We start from the raw sequence: 27,700 nt of genomic DNA, 5'->3' as shown, positions 1-27,700 counted from the left end.
GGGTTCAGAGTATTTATTTTTTCCCACATTAATTTCACACGTCTAGTATAGTACAATTATGTGGTTTTGTTTCATTAATACAGTGTATACTTTTAATTTTTTTATTTACCTCGAAAGAATGGAAGTAAAATGTGACAACATGCCATATAGGTGGGGCACGTTGTAATGAGGGGCACATTGTAACACGACCATATGACAACTTAAAATTGTATCTGATCTAATCAAAAACAATATACAAGACAAACTAAAATATTTAGTCAATAAAATACAATTACTATCATTTTCATATAAAATAAGGGCATATTTTAATAATTAAAAACATATATTTTTTGAGTTTGATAACAAACACCACAAAACACAACTATGCAGCATAGTTAAAAACTTAATTAATCATTTCTGAACATTGACTCTTAGGGCCAGATGTACGTACATTTGCGAACGCAGCATTAATAGCGCCATGGCCAAGACGCAGAAAGCGCTTGATGTGAAACCGCAGTGTGCGTGTTATGTACCGAACCTGCAGTTCATCAGGTAATCAGCGCCTGTCCCCACCCTCTATACCGTAAATTGCGCATATTTAAACGCGCAATTGAATGGGCCTCCTCCTCTCACTGCTGATTAGGGTTGGGTACCGAAACTCGGTACCAATAGGGAACCGGTTCCGACGTAAACGGTAGTAACCAGACCGAATAAGAACGACAATTTCGGTGCCTGATTTCGGTGCCTGACTTAATTAGGCACACAAGCGCGCGCACACACACGCACAGTCTCTTCTGTCTCGCATGCGCGCTCTTGCTCGCAAGGTTTGGCTGCATTTCACGTGTAAAATTACGCGTCAGAACGCCCTCTGAGTGTGCCGATAGTCTGAATCCATATAGAATCAAGCCAATGCATTGGCTGATGGCGCGGACGCCGCCTCGACGCACTTACGTCGTCATATTATGTTGGCGCGCGCGTGTCATCTGCTCCTCAGATTTCTCTGCCGAAAAAGGAAGCTGGTCGGCAGCGCAAGGAGCTTGGCAGCGTCTCGTTCCCTATTGAGAGATATGTTACACCAGTAACCAGAGATGTTCTCTTTCATAGGTTCACTCAACAACGCTGCGTAGCTAAGAAGCAGTGGATTTGTATTTGTAGGCTGCTGTATCACGTGCCGTTTGAACTGACGCGCTACAGCGATCTGTCACATTTCAAAGAGCCAAAACGTTATTTATTATGTGAATCTCGTAAAAATATTGACAGAATCTGACAGCTGTAGATTTGTTCCATATCAAAAGTAACCTGTCTGTCGGTGTCAGTGTCCTCTTTGTCCGCGATTTTTTTCTGCGTGAGAAAATGGATGTGTGGCGTGGGTGAGAGCGTGTGAAAAGGGTCAATTGCGTGAGTCTCACGGTCAATGCGTGAGAGTTGGCAGCTCTGCCTGCTAGTAATCTATATTAATCTCCAGTATTATTACATTGTTTGATACAATATTGTTTTATTTGATATTATGTAAATGTGAATTTTTATTTTATATTGGTTTTATTATTATTTGTATTTATATTGTTTAAAGATTTAAGTTAATATTGTGTCCAGTTTGGCCCTGTAAATTAAAGGGTATTATTTTTTGATAAAGTGTGTGCGGTTTCGTTTTCTTAAGTACCGTTTCAAGAACCGTTTAGGCACCGGAACCGTTTGAAAAATACCGAGTAGGTACTGGTATCGGATAAAACCCAACCGATACCCAACCCTACTGCTGATTCTATGACTGTTTGAAATGATCCTGATGCCAATAATTGCAATGTAACTTGAGTAGTTTAACAACTGCTGGAATGGAATGTGAATGCTGAGTCGGAGATTCGATGTCATCTTTGATTTCTTCCAGTAACTGTAATATTGCGTAGCTGCTTAATCTGTAACGCTTAATGATTTTGTTTTCACACAACTGAAAAAGTGTGATTCTTGTGGCAAAAATCTTTTCAGCTTGTCTCCTTAGCCTATGTCTTCGTCTTGCTCGGATTACTGCTGCGATTTCACCAGGAGGCATATGCCAGGAAACCCGCTTCCTAAGTTACACCTGCTTTTAAGAGGTGGATAATTATCAGCGCAAAATAGAGGCGCGCTTTCACCGGCTTTTTCTGTACATAACGCGGAATACATAATTAGGCGCAGTTTACGCTTCCCCTCCCATCTCTTTATGTGACACTCCCACTTTCCCCTTGACCATCCCATGAATGCATATGCATGACACGAAAAGCGCATTTTGCCATTTTTTGTTCCCGCGACAGGCAGTCTGCGCTTTCATCTGTGCGTCCCGTTCGTACATACCTCGCCATGGTTTTATGCGCACTTTGCGAAACAAATATGCCTGAAGTGGGCGCAAAAGCGTAAGTACATCTGGCCCAAAGTCTTTATTCACCTTTTTCTCTTGGTTTCTCAATAGAATTTATAAAAGTATAGAATAGAATTGCACAGTTCTAATAGGGGCACGTTGTAACGCAGTGTTGATTTTTATAAGCCACCACTAACATATTTTCTGACCTCACAATGACGTGGTGACCTTTGAGGTCTGGCAGGAAACTCCTCAGAGCTCGGAACACTGCCAGCATTTCCAGGCAATGTATGTGCCAGGAGGAATGATCCTGCCATAGACCTCTAGTAAAGTGGACTTCCATGACCGCGCCCCAGCCCCTGCTTTCTGGCGACATGACGCTCACAGCACGGGACCTTGGGACAGAAACCAAGCTTTTTTCCACATAGATAGGGAACGAAGGCGTCTGCGCGTAACCTTGATCATGCGGAACGGGTTCCCCCTAGGGGAAAACCCCTTGGTTTTCAACCACCACTGCAGGGCCCTCATGTGCAGCAGGCCGAATGGAATGATGTTGGACGCTGCTGCCATGAACCCTAACACTCTCTGAAAATGTATTACAGTGATGGCTTGGCCTAGCTTTATCCTGGTCACCGTGGCCAGGATGGTATCAATCTGTGCAGGAGACAATTGTGCCCGTATCGTGACCGAATCCCACACCACTCCCAGGAACGTGGTTCTCTGGGCTGGTGCCAATACACTTTTCTTTGTGTTGAGTCTCAACCCCAAGTTCTGGATGTGGGCAAGGATGACATCTCGATGCCGAACTACCAGCTCTCGTGACTGGGCCATAATAAGCCAGTTCTCAACGCTCTCCTTTTGTGCCTGTCTGTAGGCGGAATAGCTGGCGGATGGCTGTGGCTGCCCATTGGGGGCAGACTTCTTAGATTTAGAGCGGTGATGTCTGCAGACTGTTTATTCGCCTCCTGAAACCTGTCGACGACGGTGTTTAGGGCGTCGCTGAACAGGCCATAAGGCGAAATCGGGGCATCAAGGAGGAAAGCCCTGTCTTTCTCCTTGATGCCCAACATATTTAAGCCAAAAATGTCTCTCCAAGACCACCATAGCCGCCATGGAACAGCCGATTGCGCGGGTCGTTTCCTTGGTGACTCGGAGAGACAGGTCTGCAGCCTTACTCAACTACACGATGTCTTCGGAAGTTGGTCCCTCGCCCTCATATATAACTTTAAGAAGGTCGGGCTGGTATGCCTTCAGTACTGCCATTGTGTGCAGACTAGCACCAGCCCAACCCGCAGCCATGTAAGCCCTGCCCACCAAAGAAGATGTATCACGGCAGGGTTTGGTGGGCAGTGCCGTGGTTTTTAGGGATGACGCAGCGTCGGGGAAATGATAGCTGGCCAGAGGCTCTTCCACCCGCGGGCATCATCCCATAGCCACTCTCTCTCGCCCCCACAATATTACTGTAGTCTAATATGGGGGGATTGGCCAGACTGTGTGTGCTGACGTCTTTCCACGGTTAAAACAACATTCCTTATTATGTTCATTCATGTTTATTTGATGCTATAAATAACTAGAAAGAAGAGATGATCGGTTCACGAGCTTCAAATCGGTTTAACTAAGGCTCTACAGCGATCTGTCTCTCCACAGACCTCTCCTGAGGGTTGGGGTCCCTAACTTTGCATGGCTAGTGGGTTTGCACGCTACGATCACCTTTTTCGCATGAGCAGCTTACTGTGCTTCACGGAGACTTGGTTGTCCAATAAGATACCAGAGTCTCATGTAAAAATGGGAGGATTTTCACTCCACAGACTGGACAGAGACTCAGAGAGGACTGGTAAAAAACTAGAAGGAGGTGTTTGCCTCTATGCGAACGATCAGTGGTGTCAGACAGTCACATGTTACGGTGAAAGAGAAAATTTGTGACCAGAACATTGAACTGCTTGCGGTAAGTTGCCGACCTTATTACTTGCCCAGAGAGCATCAGGAAATGGAAGGTTGGCCACGGAAACAATTTAGAGAGTTACCTATGATATGCAACGCGCTTCCCCGGATGCATTGGTTATAATTAATGGGGATTTTAACCACAGTTCACTCTCTGCTACCTTACCCTCCTTTAAGCAAATGGTGACATGTCCTACGAGGGATGGTAAAATGATTGACCTGTTTTATACAAACGTTAAGGAGAGTTATAGTGCAAATAGGCTTCCACCACTGGGGCAATCGGACCATAATTGAATATCCTTGGCATCCAGATTCTCTCCTGCCATCCGAAATCAGCCTATTGGCTCTAAGACTGTGTGTCTGTGTGTGTGGTTAGAGGACGCATGTGAAAGGTTAAAAGGATGTTTTGAATGTACAGACTGGTCAGTGTTTTTTGATGATGATGATTTGGATACTATTTCAGACAAAGTCACCTTTTATATAAATTACCGTGTCGAATCTGTCATTCCACGTAAACAAAATTTTTTTTTTCCTAATAATAAACCATGGGTGACTAGGGAGGTTAAAGCAACTATTAATAGGAAAAAAGCAGCTTTTTTTTAGTGGTGACAGGGATCAGATTAAAATTCCTCAAAAGGAACTGAAGAGAGTTATTAAACAGAGTAAGTTTAAATATAAGGAAAGAGTTGAAGAACAAATGTCTAATTGGAATGCATGGGGCCTTTGGAATGGTTTGAAATCTCTCGCTGGTTATGGAACTAAAAATAACAGTGTTTGCTGCTTTGGACTGAATGTAAATGAGGTAAATACGTTTGCAAGGTTTGATGACTTTGATTTCTCTTTTCCTTTTAAAAGAAAAAAAAAAGTGATATTACCAGTGATAATTAAAGGTCAGAAAATAGAGATTGATCAGTCTTATACATATATTGTTGTCCATTTGGACTGCAAATTAAACTGGAAGAAGAATAGTCAGGCTGTTTTTAAGAAGGCACAATCAAGACTATTCTTTTTGGGGAAGTTGAGTTCTATTGGTGTCAGGAAGCTTCTTTATGTTTTTTTATCAGGGAATCATGGTTAGTGTTTTGTTTTATGTAGTGCTCTGTTGAGGATGTAGTATCACTGTAGATGATAAAAATAGGATTAATAAATTGATTAAAGGCTGGCCTGGTTATGGCCTTAATCCTGATTCACTTGAAGTCATTGTAGAGAAGAGAACAAGGGCAAAATTAAAAATGATTCTGTGTTACAAAGGTCATGCACTACACTGTATCTTTGGACTTTCACTAAGCTCATTTAGTGGAAGATTAGTAATGCCTCAGTTTTCTACAGAGCGATTTAGAAGGTCTTTTATTCCTACTGCAGTTAGGTTTTTAATGAAGTTGTGTAATTTTTACATGTACTTATTGTTTTTTATGTTTATTTGTCTATTTGTGGTGTTTGTAATGTGCAATGGTGGCAAATGAGTTTCCCCTTATATGGATTAATAAAGTTAATCTAATCTAAAAAATTAACCGCAAACTGTTTTTAACCAGCCGCTACGAGCATTCATGCTTGCGGTTGCCAGATTTAAAAAATGTAAATCCCCAATCAGAGCTTTTCTGTTAAAAGAACACGTTTTCTACCAGGTGTTTTACTTAATCTTTGCAATCTGGCAACCATGCGCACGAGCTCTCTCTATACTGATGAAGCAGCACAGTTGATCTGAAAACATCGACAAACAAGTAAACTGCGGTTTAGCGATCTCCATTCTCCATTTGAGATTTTCTGCTTAAAGCTGCAGTCCGCAGTTTTTCCTCTTTGTTGCCATCTCTGTTCGAAATCTGGAATTGCAGTTATTCGCGGAATTATCAACTTTCCGTGAGTTGTACTTCGACACGGCACAGCGCGGATGAACACAATGTTTGAGGAGAGTGTGCAGCTGTCAGTCACCGTGCCGATGTTGTGCCGAATTCTGACCCCTGCCAAATTATTACCCCCCTAGTATTGGTAGGTTTAGGATTAGTTGTGGGGGGGGGGTTAGGATTAGGGGTGGGTTTAGGATTAGGCAATCAGGTACTGACATCAACGAGGGGGGTAATAATTTGGCAGGGAGTCGAAATTCGGCACAACACCGGTGTGGATAATGGCATTCAGAATCACAGATTATTCTTTGGAATAATTATTATGTTGGTCACACTTGGAAGTGTGACCAACATAATAATTTTCACCGGAAAATGTCATCTGAACAAGTAAGTAACATCCACTTTTGTTCTGGTTCTGACATTGCAGTAAATAGCGCTGATTAAATCTAAAAATCGCTTATTATATCACGCAAAACCGTGCAAATTATAATTTTTACTCAAATTGTTAATGTTAACAACGTCAGCATTGCGTGACTACATGTAATGTCCTTCCGATATGTATCCTTGTTTTCGCATGGGCCGGTTGCAGTCTCTTTTTTTCTGTAGCCACTCCGAAGTCCGAACGAAGTCTTTTGCATTTTACAACGGGTGAATGTCCAGTTGTCACTGTTGATTGTCGTTTGAACCTTTCTGGATCCGCCATCAAATTGATAAGTTTAATTATATCAAGTGCTGTGAGAAAAGGCTATAAATCTCCACCTCCAACATCCTCACACGCAATATAGCTGTCAGGATTCCATCCACGTCACGATCGCCATCACCACCCACTCATTCCCAATCACCCAGTCGGACACTCCCCCGTTCACAATCACCTGATTACTGATCACCGTCACCTGTGTCCCATCACCCACATGCACTATAAAGCACTCACCTTCACTTGTCTGGTCTCGTCGTTACATGACTCAGACTCTCCTTCCACTCACCTGCTACTTACCAGTTTCCCGATCCTTCCGTATCATCCATCTCCAGTGTGACTGCTTCCAAACCACCTGCAAGAGAGAAAGGGACATTACCATTCAGCTAAGCCTGTTCTATGTTTCCATATCATTTGATCCTTACCTGTTATCTCCGACTGAGTATCCATCTGCACAAATAAACGACAATAACTTACCATCCAGTCTGTTTCCTCTGTGAACCCTGACAGAAGACCAGACCCTAAAAAGATGCAGAATCAGCCGGAGCCTGAGGATCTTCCTCTCAGTCAACCACCAGCAGATGCAGCGATCAATACACCACCATCACTTCCGCAATCACCTGCTGCTTCGTTCACTGCCTCCGCGAGTCCCATGGCCCGGCCAGCGACCTTCTCTGGAGAGGCGGAGAACTGCAGTGGGTTTCTGTTGCAAGTATCGCTATACATCACTATGAATGAGCATCAGTTCCGCACTGACGAAGCCTGTGTGGCGTTTCTGATTTCCTTGCTGTCCGGTCCAGCGCTTCGTTGGGCAAGGTCATTGTGGGATTCTAATTCACCTGTGATTAAGTCTTTTAATTCCTTCAAACAGCACTTCAGAGAGGTATTTGAGCAAGCTGTGTCCGAGCTGTCCATTCATGACCAGCTATTCAATCTTCGTCAAGGTAATTCATCTGTAAGCTGATATGCCCTGCAGTTTCACACTCTCGCCGCTTCCTGCGGCTGGAACGAGAGTCCTTTGATCTCCGCCTTCCGTCATGGCTTAAACTCGAGGATGGTTGTATATGATGACAGCGCGGGTCTGGAAAACATGATCCAACTAACGCTTCGGATTTCTCAGCGTCTCACTGCCTGCACCCTGAGCGAACCCACTGTAAGTTCTCCGCCTTCGACTCCATCTGTCACTCCTCCAGCACCCATACCAAGGGAAGTGGATTCTACACATATATCCGCAGCGGAGAGACAGTGTCGAGTACAACATTCTCTCTGTCTCTACTGCGCCTCCGACAAGCACCTCATCAGTTCCTGCCCAGTGCGTCCACCGCGTCAAGAGGTAAGTGTCATCCAGTTTGCTCCAAGGGTAGAACGTTTGATACGTACCAGTGTGCATATTCTGACCCCTTCTGTCTGTCTCCCTGCGCAAGCCCTTGTTGACTCTGGTTCCGCGGGGAACTTCATCTCCAGCCTCTGCCTTCAAACACTGAACATCCGTCAACGGCGCTTATCACAAGACCTGCTTATCCATACCATTTAAGGCAAGCCATTAGGAAGAGGTCGTATTCGCCACTTCACACCCACTCTCATCCTTCGGATCGGATGTTTACACTCGGAGGAAATCTCTTTTATGGTGCTGGAGGAGTCCACCGCAGACATCATCCTGGGACGCCCGTGGCTTATCCAACATCAGCCAGTGCTTCACTGGGCAACCGGAGAGGTACTCCAGTGGGGTGAGAACTGTCATCATTCCTGTCTCGGTTCCATTCAGAAAAGCCCTTCTTCTCTTCAGTCCACGCCAGTAATGGGCGAATCAAAAATTCCAGTCTGCTCTACATCCGTAGAAAGCCCCGAGGTCCAGAGCCAGGTCGAGATCCCAGTGGAGTACCGGGCGTTCCAGGATGTCTTCAGCAAGCAACTGGCAACCATGTTACCACCGCACCGGCCATGGGACTGCGCAATCGACTTGCTACCCGGAGCTACCCTTCGCAAAGGTCGTATCTACCCTCTGTCCATCCCGGAACAGAAGGCCATGGAGGAGTATGTGGAAGAACCACTCAACCAACACTTCATTCAACCATCGACCTTCCCGTGCCGCTTCGAGTTTCTTCTTCGTGGCCAAGAAGGACGGAGGCTTGCGGCCGTGCATTGACCATCGTCACCTCAATTCCCAAACCATCAAATTCAGTTATCCCCTTCCTCTGGTCCCTGCCGCTCTGGAACAGCTCAGTGGAGCTCGCATTTTCTCAAAGTTCGACCTAAGAAGTGCATACAACCTGATCCGCATTCGGCGAGGTGACGAGTGGAAGAGCGCCTTTGTGACCCCTACAGGCCACTATGAATATCAAGTTATGCCCTTCGGATTGGCCAACGCTCCTGCCGTCTTTCAGGGATACATGAATGAAGTCCTCCGTGAGTTCCTCAATCGCTTTGTGATGGTCTATATTGATGGCATCCTCATATACTCTTCATCCCTGGCGGAACATCATCAGCATGTCATTCAAGTTCTGGAAAAGTTAAGAGAACATCAGTTGTACTTAAAGTTGGAGAAATGCGAGTTCCACACCTCCACGGTCACCTTCCTGGGGTACGTGATCTCCCCACGCGGGGTAGAAATGGACCAGAGGAAGGTGGAATCCATCCAAGACTGGCCACAACCCAACTCCATAAAGGAACTCCAGCGTTTCCTTGGTTTCGCAAACTTCTATCGAAGATTCATCCGTAACCACAGTCTGATCAGTGCTCCTCTCACCTCTGCGCTCAAAGGCCGGCCCAAGTCTCTGTCCTTGTCCTCTGATGCTGTCCAGGCCTTCCAGCGGCTGAAGGAGACCTTCATTACTGCTCCCATTCTCAGCCATCCCAATCCGGACCTCCCGTTTGTGGTCGGGGTGGACGCATCTTCCACAGGAGTGGGAGCAGTATTATCTCAGCGGCAGGGTGAGCCATCCAAACTCCTTCCATGCGCCTTCTTCTCGAGGAAGCTGTCCCCGGCGGAGCGTAATTATGACATCGGCAACCGGGAACTGTTGGCCATCAAGATGGCCCTCGAGGAGTGGAGGCACTGGCTGGAGGGAGCGAATCATCAATTCACTGTCATCACTGATCACCGAAATTTGGAGTCCCTCCGCGAAGCTAAGAGACTGAATCCCCGACAGGCCCGCTGGGCTCTGTTTTTCACTCGCTTCAACTTCACAGTGTACTATCATCCAGGCAGCAAGAATTGTAAGGCAGACGCCTTGTCTTGACTCCATCATCCCTCCTTGGAAGATGTTCGTCCGGAACCTATTCTCCCTCCAGCCATAATCCTCAGTCCCATCGTCTGGGATATTGACCAGCAGATCAACCAGGAAATGACTCACCAACCTGCTCCGCCGGGAGGTCCAGAAGGGTGTATCTTCGTGCCACCTCATCTTCGGACTCCCCTTCTGGACTCAGCTCACTCAGTTCTGGGCTCTGGACATCCGGGTAGCAAGCGTACCCTCTCGCTCCTCAGTCAACGGTATTGGTGGCCATCCATCGCCAGAGATGTCTCCAGGTGTGTCTGCGGGTGCTCAGTCTGTGCCATTACCAACACACCAAGAAGACTTCCAGAAGGTAAACTGGTGCCGTTGCCGATTCCCAGACGACCCTGGTCCCACATCGGGATTGACTTCATTACCGACCTACCCAATTCTGAAGGCTTCACCTGTGTTTTCGTGGTAGTGGATCGATTCTCTAAAGGATGTAAGCTGATCCCCTTACCTGGACTCCCTACTGCATTGGAAGCAGCGGAAGCTCTATTCCAACATGTCTTCCGGAACTTCGGTCTCCCTGAAGATATCGTCTCAGATCGGGGTCCACAGTTCATCTCACGTGTGTGGCAAGCCTTCTTCAGACTTCTCGGGATCACCATCAGCCTTTCTTCAGGTTACCATCCGCAGACTAATGGCCAGACTGAGCGTAAGATACAGGAGATTGGTCGTTACCTGCGGACATACTGCCACCAGTACCAAGACAGCTGGAACCGTTACCTCCCCTGGGCGGAGTACACTCAAAACTCCCTGCGACAGAACTCCACCGGGCTCACCCCCTTCCAGTGTGTCCTTGGATACCAGCCTCGACTCTTTCCTTGGTCGGGTGAGCCCTCTGAGGTTCCAGCTGTCGACTTCTGGTTCCATCAGAGCGAGGGGGTATGGGACTCAGCTCACGTGCATCTACAACAGGCAGTTCGGAGACACAAGGAGCAAGCTGACCGTCACCGACTCGACACTCCCTTATACCAACCAGGTCAGAAGGTATGGTTGTCGACTCGGGACATTCGTCTCCGTCTGCCTTGCCGTAAGTTGAGTCCTCGATTCATTGGACCTTTCACCATCCAGAGGCAGTTGAACGAAGTCACCTACAGGCTCAATCTTCCCCGTCATTACAGAATCTCTCCTTCTTTCCATGTGTCCTTACTCAAACCCTTCACTGACCCTGTCACTCCTGTTCCCGCAGATAATCCTCCCACAGACGTACCTCCTCCTCCCGTCCCCGTCGAGGAGGATCCAATCTACAGAGTCCGCTCCATTCTGGATTCCCGGCGGCGAGGTCCTAGGCTGGAGTAGCTGGTCGATTGGGAGGACTACGGGCCAGAGGAACGATCTTGGGTCTTGCGTGACGACATCTCGGACCCTGCCCTTCTCGTCCAATTCCACAATGATCATCCGGATCGTCCCGCTCCCAGGGGTAATGGTAGACCTCGCCGCCGGCAGCGCTCCTCTCAGGCGTCAAGAGCCGCCTCTGGAGGGGGGGGGGGTACTGTCAGGATTCCATCCACGTCACGATCGCCATCACCACCCACTCATTACCAATCACCCAGTCGGACACTCCCCCGTTCACAATCACCTGATTACTGATCACCGTCACCTGTGTCCCATCACCCACATGCACTATAAAGCCCTCACCTTCACTGCAGTCACTTGTCTGGTCTTGTCGTTACATGACTCACAGACTCTCCTTCCACTCACCTGCTACTTACCAGTTTCCTGATCCTTCCGTATCATCCATCTCCAGTGTGACTGCTTCCAAACCACCTGCAAGAGAGAAAGGGACATTACCATTCAGCTAAGCCTGTTCTATGTTTCCATATCATTTGATCCTTACCTGTTATCTCCGACTGAGTATCCATCTGCACAAATAAACGACAATAACTTACCATCCAGTCTGTTTCCTCTGTGAACCCTGACAATAGCCTACTAGCCGAAAAACCTTCTTTATGTGTACAGATGTGACGTAATGACGCAAAGACGAATCTCCCGCGGAAATCCACCAGTACCACTGGAATTAAAACATTATTACAAGCTTAACGTTTTGAATCGAGCTAAGGCAAGCAGAGAGTTTTGAACACTGGCTGGTTATGTATTTTCTCAAATATGTATTTTGGATAATTTTTAACCCAAAAGAAGCTACGGACTGCAGCTTTAATGAAAGTGTCATTCAGTCTGCCTGTGTTCTGTACGAGCCGCTTGCGCGGTTTGCTGCGACTAAATCTGCGATAAAACTTTCTAAGTGATGAGCTGCAATAAATCCAAACATGGATCTTGACTAAAGCCTATTGATTGTGATTGTGGTTGCTGAATACCTGCGCTTACGCAGCTCTGTATGACAAGAAGTCTTTTTTGCTGTTGTTTTAATATAAACCTTAAAGTAATTTGGATTTATTGGATTACTAGGAATTTCACTGTTTTAATTTTTGAGAGAAGTTTCTTGTTTTACCAGTTGGCCTGATAAATAGACTATAATAAATCAGGAAACAAGTTGAGGTAAAATAAGCCATGTGTATGGGTTGACATTCTCTTGATTTGTGCTTGTAGGTGAAAGTGCAATAATTCTGATGAAATACATGTCTCAAATGACAATAATTGTTTGCTAGCTGTCTTACGTCACTGAGGTCAGATAAATCCCATCACATAGAGCCTCTTTCACCTAGATATCATCATATAGAGACTGTTCCCCGAATTAGGAACTACAAAAAAACTCCCAAACCCATAAGAGTAAAAATTGAATTGATGTTCAACAAATAAAAAATATAACACAGATTAACAAATTATAAATCTCGGGTTGCTGAATATTCCATCCCTTACTTCAAAGGCACTTATTGTTAATGATATGATTACAGATTATAACCTAGATGTGCTGTGTTTGACAGAAACCTGGCTAAAACCAGATGATTACATTACTTTAAATGAGTCCACCCCCCAAGATTACTGTTATAAAAATGAGCCACGTCTGAAAGGAAAAGGGGGTGGTATTGTTGTAATTAGTAATATCTTCAGAATTACTGAGAAGTCTGGGTGTCATCTTCGATAGTACCCTATCTTTTACGTCTCATTTAATAATGTTACCCGGTCTGCTTAACATCTTAGAAACATCAACCGTCTGCGTCCTTTCCTCACGCCTCACTCCACTGCCATTCACTGCCATTCTTGTTCATAGTTTAGTCACTTCTCGTTTAGATTACTGCAATTCCATTTTGTTTGGCCTCCCGCATAAAACCCTCCATAAACTTTCAACTGGTCCAAAACTCAGCTATTCTAAACAGATGGGTTTTGAGTTTGAATTTAAAATGTGAGAGGGAAACAATATTACAGAGAGCCGGTGGAAGCGAGTTCCAGAGCTGAGGAGCAGAGCAGCTGAAAGCTCTGCTCCACATAGGTACAAGGCGTACACGGTAAACAGTCAAATGGATGGAAGAAGAGGATCTAAGAGTGCGAGCGGGTGTGGGTATATGGAGGAGGTCAAAAAGATATGAAGGGGCAAGAGAATGACTTTAAAAGTGTGAAGTATTTTATAGTTGGTACGGTAAATGATGGAGAGCCAATGGAGCTGTTGTAAGATAGGATGTGATGAATAGAGGGGCTACGAGTGATAATACGGCATGGTGCTAGCATGTTTGTAGTTAGATGCTAACATGATTAGCATGTTGATTGCATGATGCTAGAATGATTAGCATGTTGCTAGCATGATGCTAGCATGATAAGCATGTTGTTAGCATGTTTTTAGCTAGATGCTAGTATGGTTAACATGTTGCTAGCATATTTCTAGCTAGATACTAACACGATTAGCTTTTCTAGGTGGTTGCTAGGGTGTTCAGGGTGGTTGCTAAGGTATTCTGGGCAGTTGCTATGGTGTCACTAGGTGGTTAGTAGTTGTTACATATGGTTACTAATGGAGTTCTTAGCATTTTCTTGGCATGATTTAAGCTAGCATTTGTAGCATGTTGGAAGCATGAGTTTGCTAGCATGAGTCAAAAGAGCCAACCCCCATCTCTACACGATGTTCTGATGCAGAGATATAAGTCTTGCTAAATGGTTGCTAGGGTACTCTGTTTGGTTGCTATGGAGTAGCTCGGCAGCTGCCAGTGATGAAACTCCAAAGGCTTCTTGTCACTATGAATGATATAAACCAACTCCCATGCCTCTGTGACATTCAGAATGGAAGATATCCCTCTTTGGATTTTGGTTGCTAAGGTGCTCGATAATGGTTGCCAGGGCATGGCCTGAAATTGTTGAGGTGTTTCATGATTGGCTGTTTGCTACCCCGAGTCAAACGAGACCACCCTCGTGTTTTTATGACACTTCTATCTGGAGATATCCCTTTGATTTCTTTCAATGGAAGTCTGCGAAATCCTCGCTCTGAGCTACGAGCGGTCAAAGTTTGTCACAATGTTAAGTCCCTGGGGCAAATATCGTACCCCCTACCGCTTATAAAAGTCATAGCACACCATTCCCAATAATCCGCAAGATTTCACGCCTCATTCGTGGGTCTGTGACAAAAGCTGCGGGAGTAGCGCGCCAAACTTTTGTCCAAAAGTATGCAAGAGAACACTAGTGTTGCCTTGCCTTTGGCAAGCACCACTAATAATCAAATAATTTCCTGATTTTTTTATCAGAGTTAGTACTGGCTGCAGATAAAGTCCTAATTGTTGGTGATTTTAATCTACATGTACATAACAAAAAAAAACAAAAAACATTGGGATTGGCATTTAGAGACATTCTGAACTCTATTGGAGTTAGACAACACGTGTCAGGACCCACTCATTGTCATAATCATACTTTAGATCTGATATTGTCACATGGAATCAATGTTAATGCCGTTGAAATTCTACAGCAGAGTGATAACATCTCAGATCATTATCTAGTCTCATGTATACTCCATTTAGCCAAGGTTGCTAAGCCGACTTCGTGTTACAAATATGTTAGAACTATCACTTCTTCCACTAAAGATTGCTTTATTAATGATATTCCTGATCAGTTTCATCTCCTCAGCATTCCAGATAGCTTAGAAGCACTCGATATTGCGACAGAAACTTTTGACTCTCTCTTTTCGCACACTTTAGACACAGTTGCTTCTTTGCGCTTAAAGAAGATTAAAGAAAATAGTCCAACGCTGTGGTACAACGAGCACACTCGTTACAAATAGTGAAGCTGTTTCCGAATGGTATCAGTAGAATATCGTATGCTTGGAAAAGGCTCTCAGCCAATTAGATTTGAGAACCAGAACAAACTGTTTATATATATTCACAGAATTCATTTAATTAATTTAAAATGTTACAGTCAATATCAACAAATATTGATGTGTGCTGTTAATCCAGAACCTCAGTTTAAAACACTGACCTGCTGTGGGGCCCACTTTTGTCCTTTCCCTAAGACCATGAGGTCAGTGTTGTCCTTTAAGGTCTGGAAAAAGTCCTCAGTATCCACTCCAGTTCCATCCTCATCCAACACTAAAGCACTGACACAATGCATGTGAAATGCATCCATAACCTAGAAGGAAAAAATCATGCCTTCATTGAAAGAGCTTTGGAGCAACTGTGTTGGAATTTCATGCAGTGCTTCCATTCTAGAGCTGGATCTACATGTCACTAAATACCCAATATTTGAATGATCACATATATTACTTCAATTTGACCACTACAATGGTATAAGCCAAAGTAAGAAAGAGTTCTAATGGAAACATTATATTATATAGTGTAGTTAAATTTGATATACTTAGACATTTGTCTCCACTGTAATAGTGTGAATTACAAATATTTATTCATATTTCACTTTATTTCAATCTCCTCATTCTACCTTCTTCTGTTGCTGTGGTTTTCAGAGACTGAGGTAGCTAACAATACTGGAAAATGAATGATTAAGGATAAGACTAAAATACTTTGCTTGAAATATTTTGAAAGAGCATCTCCTGATCTACACATGTATCTAACAAAAAACACCTTCACTGTTAGAAATTATTCAATCACTAGTTTACAATTTTATGGACATTTTGAGTGTCATACAGGACCATGTAGTATTGTTTTAGAATATTTCAGACATGAAAAATATGCAAACTTATTGGACTGAATTTCCTATTTGTTATTTGAAGGAGATATTAGAATATGTTAGTATGCATCTTGAATGTATCGATGAACATTTTGCGATTGAGAGGTAGCAAAGATGTAGGGGTCTCAGATTTAAGACATACAGCCAATCTGTTTTAACCAAGATTAATAAACTAAATAAGACTCAATGCTTATTCTGACATAAATGATCATGCAGACAGAATAGGCAAGCACACTTTTCTAGTCTTTAAGATATTTATTCAAAGATAAAGATTTCATAAAGAAACAAATAATTATTTCTGATTCTTTTTGTTTCTCCGATCCTTTTAATTGGTGTCCTCACCTTATTCCGTAGGTCTCTCAGGTGACTTGCCATGATGCCTTTCTTAATGGAGCGATCAGAGTCGATGACCCGGAAGGGTCTGGCGTGTTGAGTCCAACGTGGTAAGAGCTGCTGGGTCATAGAACCACAGATTGATATGCATCTGTGGACAGTGACACACACACACACACACACACACACACACACACTTAGTCACAAAATGGCTTGCTTGAAAACTCAGTTCCCAGTTTTGCACAAACAAATATAAAGATGCTAATTCTAATTATGAATTCATAGAACAAAACATTGCATTTAAAAAGGACAATCATAATACAAACACTGTTACTTTGACAGGGAGGTTGAGAACACATCAAGAGATTTCTTGGCATTGTCCATTGGAATCAACTGTATAGCTCCAGTAACCTTCAAAATTACAGAAAATATACCATAAGTAAATAAATACCATTAATATCATATCTTTACAGTAGATGATCAAAGACAAACAATGTCTTACCCAAGTAAGAAACAGGGACACACATACTGTAGCACTGTCTAAATAATACACATAGGACAAGAGGACACTGCAACTGTGAACAGTACATCTAGTTTCTGTTCATTCTGTCCATACAATATATTATATTATTGTATTATATTAAAATATATTATATCTATTGTAAAGCTAAAACTCTTTTGTAAACCTAAACACATAATAAGGATAGATCTTATTAGCTTTCTTGACTTCACTAGCTATACAAACCTTAACACAATACAAATAATCACATACCTTAAAGCAAGCTCCGTGGCTCCGTTTTCTGCTCTGGTATTGTTCCGAATTTACATTAAATCTGCTTGTCTCATCTCTTTGTGGCTTTGAGTATCATTGCAAAACAATTTTTTTTCACCTTTGCTCCACACTGACAGCAAGAGTGTTTGGTCATGCTGTGTTGAGCAATAATGTCTAAGAGCCTCTCAGTTCCAGTTCACATCACACCACAACAAATAAAATATAATATTGTTCAATATGAAGTTCAAAAGTACTTCACTTCACATCCTCTAGCCCATAGCAGTAAGGCCAATCATTTGTATGGAAGCTTGTTTTTGCCACACAATAAAACTTTTTAAAAGATAATTGCAACTTTTTATCTCACAATTGCAAGTTTACATCTTGCAATTCTGATTTTATTTCTTAGAATTGTGAGATACAAACTCACAATTGCGTGTTATAAAGTTAGAATTGCGAGATATAAACTCGCAATTGCAAGATATATATACTCACAATTGCGAGAAATAAACTTGCAATTCTGACTTTATAACACACAATTGTAAGTTTATATCTCGAAATTCTAACATCTTTTCTCAGAAATTTGAGATATAAACTCGCAATTGCAAGTTATAAAGTCCAATTCTAAGGAAAAAAGACTTTATTCTGACTTTATAACACACAATTGTGACGTTATATCATGCAATTCTGACTATATCTCCCAATTGCATGTTATATAGTCAGAAATGCAAGATATAAACATCCAATTCTGAGAAAAAAAGTCAGAATTGCGTGATACTCGCAATTCTGACTTTATAACTCGCAATTGCGACTTTATATCACGCAAGATGTAAGATGCTGGATGTAAATCGCAATTGTGTAAAAAAAATCGGAATTGTGAGATAAAAAGTCGCAATTACCTTTATAATTTTTTGTTCTGTGGCGGAAACAAGCTCACTCACATTGTGTCGATGTGATAAGAGTCACACTTGGGAGCCCTTAACACCTCTGATTATTTCAGAAAAGGTCAATGAGAATTGGTGAGTGGAATTTACATGCCACTTCTTTCAGATTTGTTCTTCGGAGCCAGTCTCCCCACTTATGCACAGATAAGTGCAGGGAAGTTCCCCTGGATGCTCCGACTGTGATCTAAAGGAGCAAAATACTCTAAAAGAGCGAACAGCATCTTTTTAAAGATTTCCACCCATGTATTTCTGAATGTGGCCGACGTCTTTCTCCCTCGGAAGGCCAAGATCTGTGCATCAACTGTTTGGGCCGTGAGGCAGCGTTGTGAGAGTATGGCCATGGGGACGTTGTGGTACTTGTTCTTTTGTGGATGAGTTTAATTTCTCATTCAGGACTCGTGACGAGGATGAGTTATCAATCACAGCATCAGAGGGTGGGCTTATGTCTTCAGAGCCGGATGACTTGATTGGACTTGTTGGGTCTGGTGTGGTGGCTCAGACTGAGGCTAACATTCTTGCCCGGGCTGCCGCGAGCATCAGGTCAGAGAGGAATCCTCAGCCCTCTCCTAAGCATTCACGGCTAGATGATTGGTTTCTGGGCTCAGAGCCAGACTCACATCCGCTCTCACTACCATGGTCAGTGGTCAGCCACTACATGTAAAGCGACTGATTTGGCTCGCAGCCCTGTTCCTTTCCATTTATTTATTTACTTATTTATTATTACTCTATATTATACCGGCAGCCTAATAATCATGAATTACATCACTCTGCTATCTACATCTCCGGAAAAAGAAAAACTCGGTAACGCTTTAGATTACAGCCCGGAAAGTACTGTGTAATTAAGAGGAATTTACAGAGTAACTTTCAGTAATTATAGTGTACCTATAAAGTACTTACATGTAAGTATAAGGGAACAATATTTAAAGTTTGGGGAATAAAGGGGTAACAACCAGGAGAATTAAAAAAATATTTATACTTTAAGTATGATAGAACTAAGGGGTACTTATTCTACTATTATGATACAACAATCTTACATTTGGGAGCAATTTAGCGAGAACATACACTGCGTACCTTTTTGTAATAATTATGTACCAATACACTGTATAGGCTTTTTTACAATTACAGGGTACATATCTGTGCATTTATACTCTTTTTTTTTTTTTTTTTGTAGCAAAAGTGCAGGTGTTTAAGTTTGGGCTAACATGTTTCAAGGCAAAAGCTAAGACTATTGCAATTTTTTTTAAATACTGGGAAATATATCTTGTTTCATGTGGTTACAGGGTAAGTGGTGCTTGTATAATAAATAAAGGTTTCTGAGTCAGTGATATAAGATTGTGTATGCATTTTGATTGTACTTGCCCTGTAACTACATGGAACAATTGGGTAACAAGCACCTGTCAGGATCTGGGTTACTTATCTGCTCTTTCTCACTCTCATACCACCACACACACTCATTTACACACCCATTTCTCTCACTCTCCAGCGCACACACATACTGTCATGTTTGCGCTCTGCCTTCACCTGTTGATCATCAGTATCAGCGCTCTCGCTGCTGTCCGCTCACACCTGTGTCTTGTCTTGTCTAATTACTCAGTCTACTTCTAGTGTTTGTTCTCTCTGTTCTGTGTCGGATTATTGTGTGAGTACGTTCTCTCATTTTGTCAGTTTAAAGGAGTCTTACCTATGTCTTGTCTTGTGTAGCAGTATTCGCCTTGTTGTCTCCTGTCTCCTGTGACCTGCTTCGGTGAGATTCATCCGTTGTTCTCTCTGCTCTGCTGCCAGCTTCAAGGACCATTTACTCTGAGAGTATTTTCTGTTTTTCATAATCTCTCCCGACAAAGTATCCACTGAGAAGCTGTCTTTCTGGAGAGCACCTTTTTCTGTTCTAGTTCTGAGCTGATATTCTTAAAGCTGTTTTTGTTGGACATTAAAGACTTTGCATTGAACTTCCTTTGCTTTTGGATCCTTTTGTATCAACCCTGACAGAATAATCCGACCACGATGGATCCAGCAAAGGAGGAATCTTTTTTTTCTGCTGTAGAGATCCAAGGAGCTATGCTGGGTCGTCACGAGGAGGAATTATCTGCTGCCAGAAATGCGGTGGAATGTTTGGCCGCACAGGTTAATGATTTGTCTGCACGCCTCCTTCATGCTCACCAGGAATCACCGGTTGTTCAGAGTCGTCCTTCTCTTCCCGAACCTCGTGTGAACAATCCTCCATGTTATGCAGGTGAGCCTACGGAATGTAGAGCCTTTTTGACTCAGTGTGAGGTAGCTTTTTCCCTGCAACCACAGACTTATGCGGAGGATCGTGCCCGCATCGCCTATGTGATTTCGTTATTGACTGGACGCGCTCGTGAGTGGGGAACCTCCGTTTGGGAGGCTGGGACTTCCTGCTGTCACTGTTTTGATCTCTTTAAGGACGAGATGATTAAAGTTTTCGACCAGTCAGTTTTCGGACGCGAGGCTTCGCGTCTTCTCACCACGATTCGCCAGGGGAGGAGAACAGTGGCTGATTTCGCGATTGAATTCCACACCCTTTCCACCACAGCTGAATGGAATGAACCTGCTCTGGTCGCGCGCTTCCTGGAGGGTTTGAATGTGGATTTAAAGGAGGAGATTTATGCTTGCGGTTCTCCGGCCCAGCTTGACCAACTGATAGAGCTGGCGATTCGCCTCGATAGATGCTTTGAGCAACGGCGACGTGCCCGTGCAGCTTCCTCCACTCCTCGCGAACCTCCTTTTCCTGTCTCTGCTAGACCTGATCCAGAGCCCATGCAGTTGGGTGCCATTCGTCTTCTGCCAGAGGAGAAACAACGTCGCATCTCCAACAGACTGTGTCTTTATTGCGGCTCGGCTGGCCACTTCGCAGCTTCGTGTCCAGTAAAAGCCAGAGCTCGCCAGTAGACAGAGGAGTACTGGCGAGCGCGACTGTTTTGTCCTCTTCATCCAGATCCTGTACCACCCTGCCCGCCGTCCTTCGTTGGGCCGGTTCCACCGTTTCATGTCCCGCGTTGATCGACTCAGGGGCTGAGGGGAACTTTATTGATGAGAGATGGGCCCGGGAAAATAACATCCCCCTGGTGGACTTAAAGGGGAACACCACCGTCTTTGCCCTGGATGGTAGTATTCTCTCTAATGTTCGCCGTGTCACCAGTCCGGTGAGTCTCACCGTCTCAGGAAACCATCAAGAGACTATTTCTTTTCTCATTTTTCAGTCCCCCTATACCCCCATTGTGTTAGGACATCCCTGGCTAGTCCAGCATAGCCCTCATATTGACTGGGTCAAGAGTACCATTTTGTCTTGGAGTCTTTCATGTCATGTTAATTGTTTAGTGTCTGCTATTCCTGTGGTTTCTTCTGTGTCTGTTTTTCAGGAGGAACCTGGTGATCTGTCTGGGGTCCCGGAGGAGTACCACGATTTGCGGGCGGTTTTCAGTCGTTCCCGGGCCGTTTCTCTACCGCCTCACCGCCCCTACGATTGTTGCATCGATCTCCTTCCTGGCACCACGCCGCCTCGCGGTAGATTGTATTCTCTCTCGGCGCCTGAACGAGAGGCTTTAGAGAAGTATCTCTCTGAATCCCTTGACGCTGGAATTATTGTTCCGTCCTCCTCGCCAGCTGGTGCTGGTTTCTTCTTTGTTAAGAAGAAGGATGGATCTTTGCGTCCTTGCATTGATTATCGAGGGTTGAACGACATAACGGTCAAGAACCGCTATCCCTTGCCCCTTATGTCGTCAGCTTTCGAGATCTTGCAGGGCGCAAAGATCTTTACTAAATTGGATTTGCGAAATGCTTACCATCTTGTTCGTATAAAGCAGGGAGACGAATGGAAGACCGCGTTTAACACCCCTATAGGTCACTTTGAGTATCGCGTTCTTCCTTTCGGGCTGGTCAACGCTCCCGCTGTTTTTCAGGCGTTGGTCAACGACGTTTTGCGTGACATGTTAAATGTCTTTGTTTTCGTTTATCTGGACGACATCCTCATTTTCTCACCCTCACTCGAAGTACACGTTCAACACGTTCGTCGGGTTTTGCAACGTCTACTTGAGAACCGTCTCTTCGCTAAGTCTGAGAAATGTGTGTTTCATTCTCAGTCTGTCACCTTCCTTGGTTCGGTGGTCTCTGCTGAGGGAATCAGCATGGATCCCGAGAAGGTGCGGGCAGTCCTCGATTGGCCCGTTCCTAATTCTCGTGTTGCCCTCCAGCGATTTTTAGGTTTTGCTAATTTTTACAGACGATTCATTCGTAACTTCAGTCAGGTTGCCGCTCCTCTCTCTGCTCTCACCTCGACTAAGTCTCAGTTTGTTTGGTCAGAGATGGCACAAGATGCGTTCGATCGACTCAAGAGGTTGTTCACCTCCGCGCCCATTTTGGTTACCCCTGATCCTGAGAGACAATTTATAGTCGAGGTCGACGCTTCCGATGTAGGGGTTGGGGCTATTTTGTCGCAGCGTTCTTCTCTTGATGACAAGGTTCACCCGTGCGCCTTCTTTTCCCATCGCCTTTCACCGGCAGAGCGCAATTATGATGTTGGTAACCGGGAGCTTTTGGCGGTTCGGTTAGCCTTGGGGGAGTGGCGGCACTGGTTAGAGGGGACCAGTATTCCATTTATCGTTTGGACTGACCACCGTAACCTCGAATACATCCGCTCCGCCAAGAGACTTAACGCTCGTCAGGCCCGCTGGGCATTATTTTTTGGTCGTTTTGATTTTTCGATCTCTTTTAGGCCAGGTTCCAAGAACGTTAAGCCCGATGCTCTCTCGCGGCTGTTCGGCTCCACAGAGGCAGCTTCGACCAAGGAGGTTATCTTACCCCAGCACTGCGTGGTCGGAGCTGCCGTCTGGGGAGTTGAGCAGACTGTTAAGAGGGCTCTCTCACTCGCTGTCAGACCTCCTCATGCCCCGACAGGGACGTTATTTGTTCCTCCCACCGTTCGTTCATCCGTCCTCCAGTGGGGCCACACCTCTAAGTTAGTCGCCCATCCTGGTGTTAAGGGTACCTTGGCCACTATTCGTCGGAGATTTTGGTGGCCCACTAGAGAACGTGACATACGTCAGTTTGTAGCTTCTTGTCCTGTCTGTGCTCAGACTAAGTCTAGCAATACCCCGCCTGCGGGTCTCCTCAGACCACTCCCTATTCCGTCACGCCCCTGGTTGCACATTGCTTTGGATTTTGTTACCGGTCTTCCTTCGTCCGCCGGTAACACAGTGATTCTTACTGTAGTCGACCGTTTCTCTAAGACAGCTCGTTTTATCCCTCTTCCTAAGCTTCCGTCCGCCCGAGAGACCGCCCAGATCATGGTAGATCACGTTTTTAAGATTCATGGTCTTCCTTCGGACATTGTGTCTGACAGAGGGCCCCAATTCGCCTCTCAGTTCTGGAGGGAGTTCTGCCGACTGATTGGGGCGTCCCCCAGTCTGTTGTCAGGATTTCATCCTCAGACCAATGGACAAGCCGAACGGACTAATCAGATTCTCGGCCGTATGTTGCACAGCTTGACTTCACAGACCCCTGCATCCTGGTGCGATCAGCTTGCCTGGGCCGAATATGCCTATAATTCGCTCCCTTCGTCCGCTACTGGGTTATCCCCGTTTGAAAGTTGTCTCGGTTACCAACCCCCACTTTTTGCTTCTCAAGAGTCTGAGACTTCCGTGCCATCCGTTCAGGCTTTTATTCTTCGGTGCAAGCGTACTTGGAGGAGAGTGAGATCTGCGTTATGTCGTACTAGGGCGCGCACTCGTAAAGCTGCTAATCGTCGTCGGGTTAGGGCCCCTCGTTACGTTTGTGGGCAGAAGGTTTGGCTTTCCACCCAGAATCTTCCTGTTCACGAGGGCTCTAAGAAACTTATGCCCCGTTTTGTTGGTCCTTTTGCTATTTTGAAGGTCCTAAGTCCGGCGGCTGTCAAGCTCAGATTGTCCCGTCAGTTACGTCGGGTGCACCCTGTTTTTCATGTGTCCTGTATCAAGCCTGTTATTCGAGCTCCCGCCCGTCCCGCCCTTCCTCCTCCGCCTCTCGACGAGGTGGATCCCATTTACAGAGTTCGCAAGCTGCTTGACGTTCGTCCTCGGGGGCGTGGCCACCAGTTCCTGGTGGACTGGGAGGGCTATGGGCCTGAGGAGAGGCAGTGGATTCCGGCCCGGGACGTCCTGGACCGCTCGCTCATCGAGGATTTCTATCGGTCTCGCCAGACCTCTTCCTTGGGAGCGCCTGGTGGCGCTCGTTGAGGGAGGGGTACTGTCAGGATCTGGGTTACTTATCTGCTCTTTCTCACTCTCATACCACCACACACACTCATTTACACACCCATTTCTCTCACTCTCCAGCGCACACACATACTGTCATGTTTGCGCTCTGCCTTCACCTGTTGATCATCAGTATCAGCGCTCTCGCTGCTGTCCGCTCACACCTGTGTCTTGTCTTGTCTAATTACTCAGTCTACTTCTAGTGTTTGTTCTCTCTGTTCTGTGTCGGATTATTGTGTGAGTACGTTCTCTCATTTTGTCAGTTTAAAGGAGTCTTACCTATGTCTTGTCTTGTGTAGCAGTATTCGCCTTGTTGTCTCCTGTCTCCTGTGACCTGCTTCGGTGAGATTCATCCGTTGTTCTCTCTGCTCTGCTGCCAGCTTCAAGGACCATTTACTCTGAGAGTATTTTCTGTTCTTCATAATCTCTCCCGACAAAGTATCCACTGAGAAGCTGTCTTTCTGGAGAGCACCTTTTTCTGTTCTAGTTCTGAGCTGATATTCTTAAAGCTGTTTTTGTTGGACATTAAAGACTTTGCATTGAACTTCCTTTGCTTTTGGATCCTTTTGTATCAACCCTGACAGCACCACTTTAATTTATAGCCCGCAATGTCTCACTTACCCAGTAACTACATGAAACAAGAGGGTAACAAGCACCACTACATGAAACAAGAGTATCTTTCCCCAATATTTTAGCAAAAGTTGCAATAGTTTTTGTTTTCAGTGCACTTTAAAAAAAAAAAAGATTACTTTATAAATGCATAAATATGTACCCTGTAATTTTTAAAAAGCCTATACAGTATGTACTGGTTCACCATTATTTCAAAAAGGTACGCAGTGTATGTTCTCGCTAAATTGCTCCCAAATGTAAGATTGTCGTATCATAATAGTAGAATAAGTACCCCTTTAGTACTTAGTTTATGTACCCCTTGTACATAAACATTTCCGGTTGTAAGGGTACGCTGGCGCGCGTGGTGGCCGCTCCTTTCTCCGGGTTAATCATTTGGGTTTAATGTTCAAACTGAACATTTATATATTTTTATATGACCTCACAAGTTTAATAGGTAACTAGCCTGTACTTGTCACCCATGTTTTCCATCGTGATGTGGAATCGCGCTTCAGTCATTGGACTATTGCTGCTGTTTCTGGGTGTCTGTGGACTATTAACTGTCAACAGTTGTGTGATCCAGGACTTACACAATTGCGACATTGATATCTACATGGACTCCTCTACAATGGCCATAAGGTACACTTCTCGCCAGCTGCTGAACCTAAATGGGAAACATGCTCTGGGAACTGAACCACGCGCACTTTGCACTACCTATGGAATACTTCGCCCAAAACATTACCTGCATCGATCATCACGGTGTGGTTACCTAGGTTCGTCCCTAAATAATGTTTTTTATCCGACTGCCCCGCGTAAATCGCTGAAATCGCCATGGAGACCAACGGGGGCAAATTTTAATAATTTGGCAGTCTTCCGTGAGGAGACTACACCAGCCTCGGCTGCTCCGGCACGATTGCTGGAATCTGCACTGATAAACGTGCGCTCGATTAATAACAAAGCCTTGACTGTATGTGATCTAATTATGGACCAAAACTGGGATCTCGTATGCCTAACAGAAACCTGGCATAAAGAGTCCGATGGTCTACTCTTAAATGAACTGACTCCTGAGGGATATGGATTATGTGATCTTCCACGTTCAACTGGTAGAGGAGGTGGTATCATTGTGCTGTTTAAACAGCCTCTAGGACTGTGTTCTGTGGATATCCCTTCGTTTACCTCATTTGAATGCCTTGCCTTAAGTGTTTCTGCCTCATCATCTACGGTCATTGTGACTGTGTACAGGCCTCCCAAAGGTAACAAAGAATTTACATCTGATTTTGCTGAACTACTGTCTGTGTTGGTTTTAAAATTTCAGAAAATTTTAATTCTTGGTGATTTTAATATACACATGGACAAAAAAGACATTGCATCAACTAGAGACTTTGCATCTTTGTTAGAGTGTTTTGAGTTACATCAAGTCGTGGATTGTCCTACACACAACAAAGGCCACATGTTGGATCTTGTGATTCAAAATAGTACTCTTGTGTCTGGGTTGTCTGTATCTGATCTCGGGCTATCCGATCACTTAGCCATTCTTTTCAATCTGGAGCTACCTCATTCACTTACAACTACTAGCCGTATCATTCACTACCGTAAGTGGAGATCTATCGCACCCACTGACTTCTCTGACTTTATTGACCCTGCTATTAGTTGTATTCTACCATCTGATGCATTGGATGATAAAGTAAACTGGTTGAATACAATTCTTTCATCTGGCCTGGACACTTTTGCTCCTCTGATGTCACGTGCTGTATCTTTTAAACGATCTGCCCCGTGGTACAATGATGATCTGCGCGCAATGAAAACTCAGTGTCGCAATTTGGAGCGCAGATGGCGCTCTACTGGTCTAACTGTGTATTATCTGGCATGGAAAGATAGTTTGGGTGAATATAGAACTGGAATTGCATCGAGAAGATCTGATCATTTCTCCCAGATTATCGCAAGTAATCAAGATAACCCTAGAAAACTGTTTAATTCTATCAACAATCTTTTAAACAGAAATAACATCATCAACGTCCCTCCTTCTGTTCAATTATGCAACAAGTTTCTAGTGTTTTTTGGCAATAAGATCGAGGGGATAAGAGATCAGATTACTACTACTAGTACAGCTGTTACCCCAAAATCAAGCATCATGGAGTTTTCTGGTGTTTGTCTTTCAGAATTCTCCATGCTAGATTCTCAATCCCTGTGTGATGTGGTTTTAAAAATGAAGGCTGTCACTACAGGTGTTGATCCCATACCAGCTGGGTTGTTTCAGTCATGCTTTTCTTGTTTGTGTCCGGCTGTATTAAGTATTGTAAATGACTCTCTACTTTACGGTGTTATGCCATCTGCACTTAAAATTGCTGCTGTAACCCCTGTTCCAAAAACAAATTACAGTGACTTTGAGAATCTGGCAAATTTTCGTCCCATCTCTAGTCTCCCTTTTATTGCTAAAATCTTAGAACGTATTGTTGCTTCACAATTGCTTGCCCATTTGTCAGTAAATGACCTCTTCGAGTCTCTTCAATCTGGCTTTCGTAAAAAGCATAGCACTGAGACAGCATTAGTCAAAGTCACAAATGACTTACTGATGGCTTCCGATGCAGGATGCTTATCAATACTGATCCTGCTTGATCTCAGCGCTGCTTTTGATACTATTGATCATAGCATCTTACTCTTGCGCTTAGAGTCTGTCTTTGGTG

The 27,700-nt window shown here is 44.4% G+C and overlaps 1 protein-coding gene across 2 annotated transcripts in view; it reads right to left on the bottom strand.

Moving 5' to 3' along the window:
• cidec (cell death inducing DFFA like effector c) overlaps positions 1 to 17,384 on the bottom strand; it is a 62,408-nt gene extending 45,024 nt beyond the window's left edge. For both annotated transcript variants that reach the window (XM_056233612.1, XM_056233613.1), the window contains exons 1-4: positions 17,225 to 17,384; positions 16,787 to 16,863; positions 16,462 to 16,603; positions 15,415 to 15,564 (exon numbers count right to left, since the gene is read on the bottom strand). In XM_056233612.1, the coding sequence (XP_056089587.1) occupies positions 15,415 to 15,564; positions 16,462 to 16,603; positions 16,787 to 16,836 (342 nt within the window). In that variant the 5' untranslated portion in view covers positions 16,837 to 16,863; positions 17,225 to 17,384. The remainder of the gene's footprint in view (positions 1 to 15,414; positions 15,565 to 16,461; positions 16,604 to 16,786; positions 16,864 to 17,224) is intronic.
• Between the last annotated feature and the right edge of the window lie 10,316 nt (positions 17,385 to 27,700).

The sequence above is a fragment of the Rhinichthys klamathensis genome, unplaced genomic scaffold (genome assembly GCF_029890125.1).
Source record: "Rhinichthys klamathensis goyatoka isolate OS25496 unplaced genomic scaffold, OSU_Roscu_1.1 h1tg000372l_1, whole genome shotgun sequence".
Lineage (NCBI taxonomy): Eukaryota > Metazoa > Chordata > Actinopteri > Cypriniformes > Leuciscidae > Rhinichthys > Rhinichthys klamathensis.
This window is presented reverse-complemented; position numbering and strand designations above follow the sequence as displayed.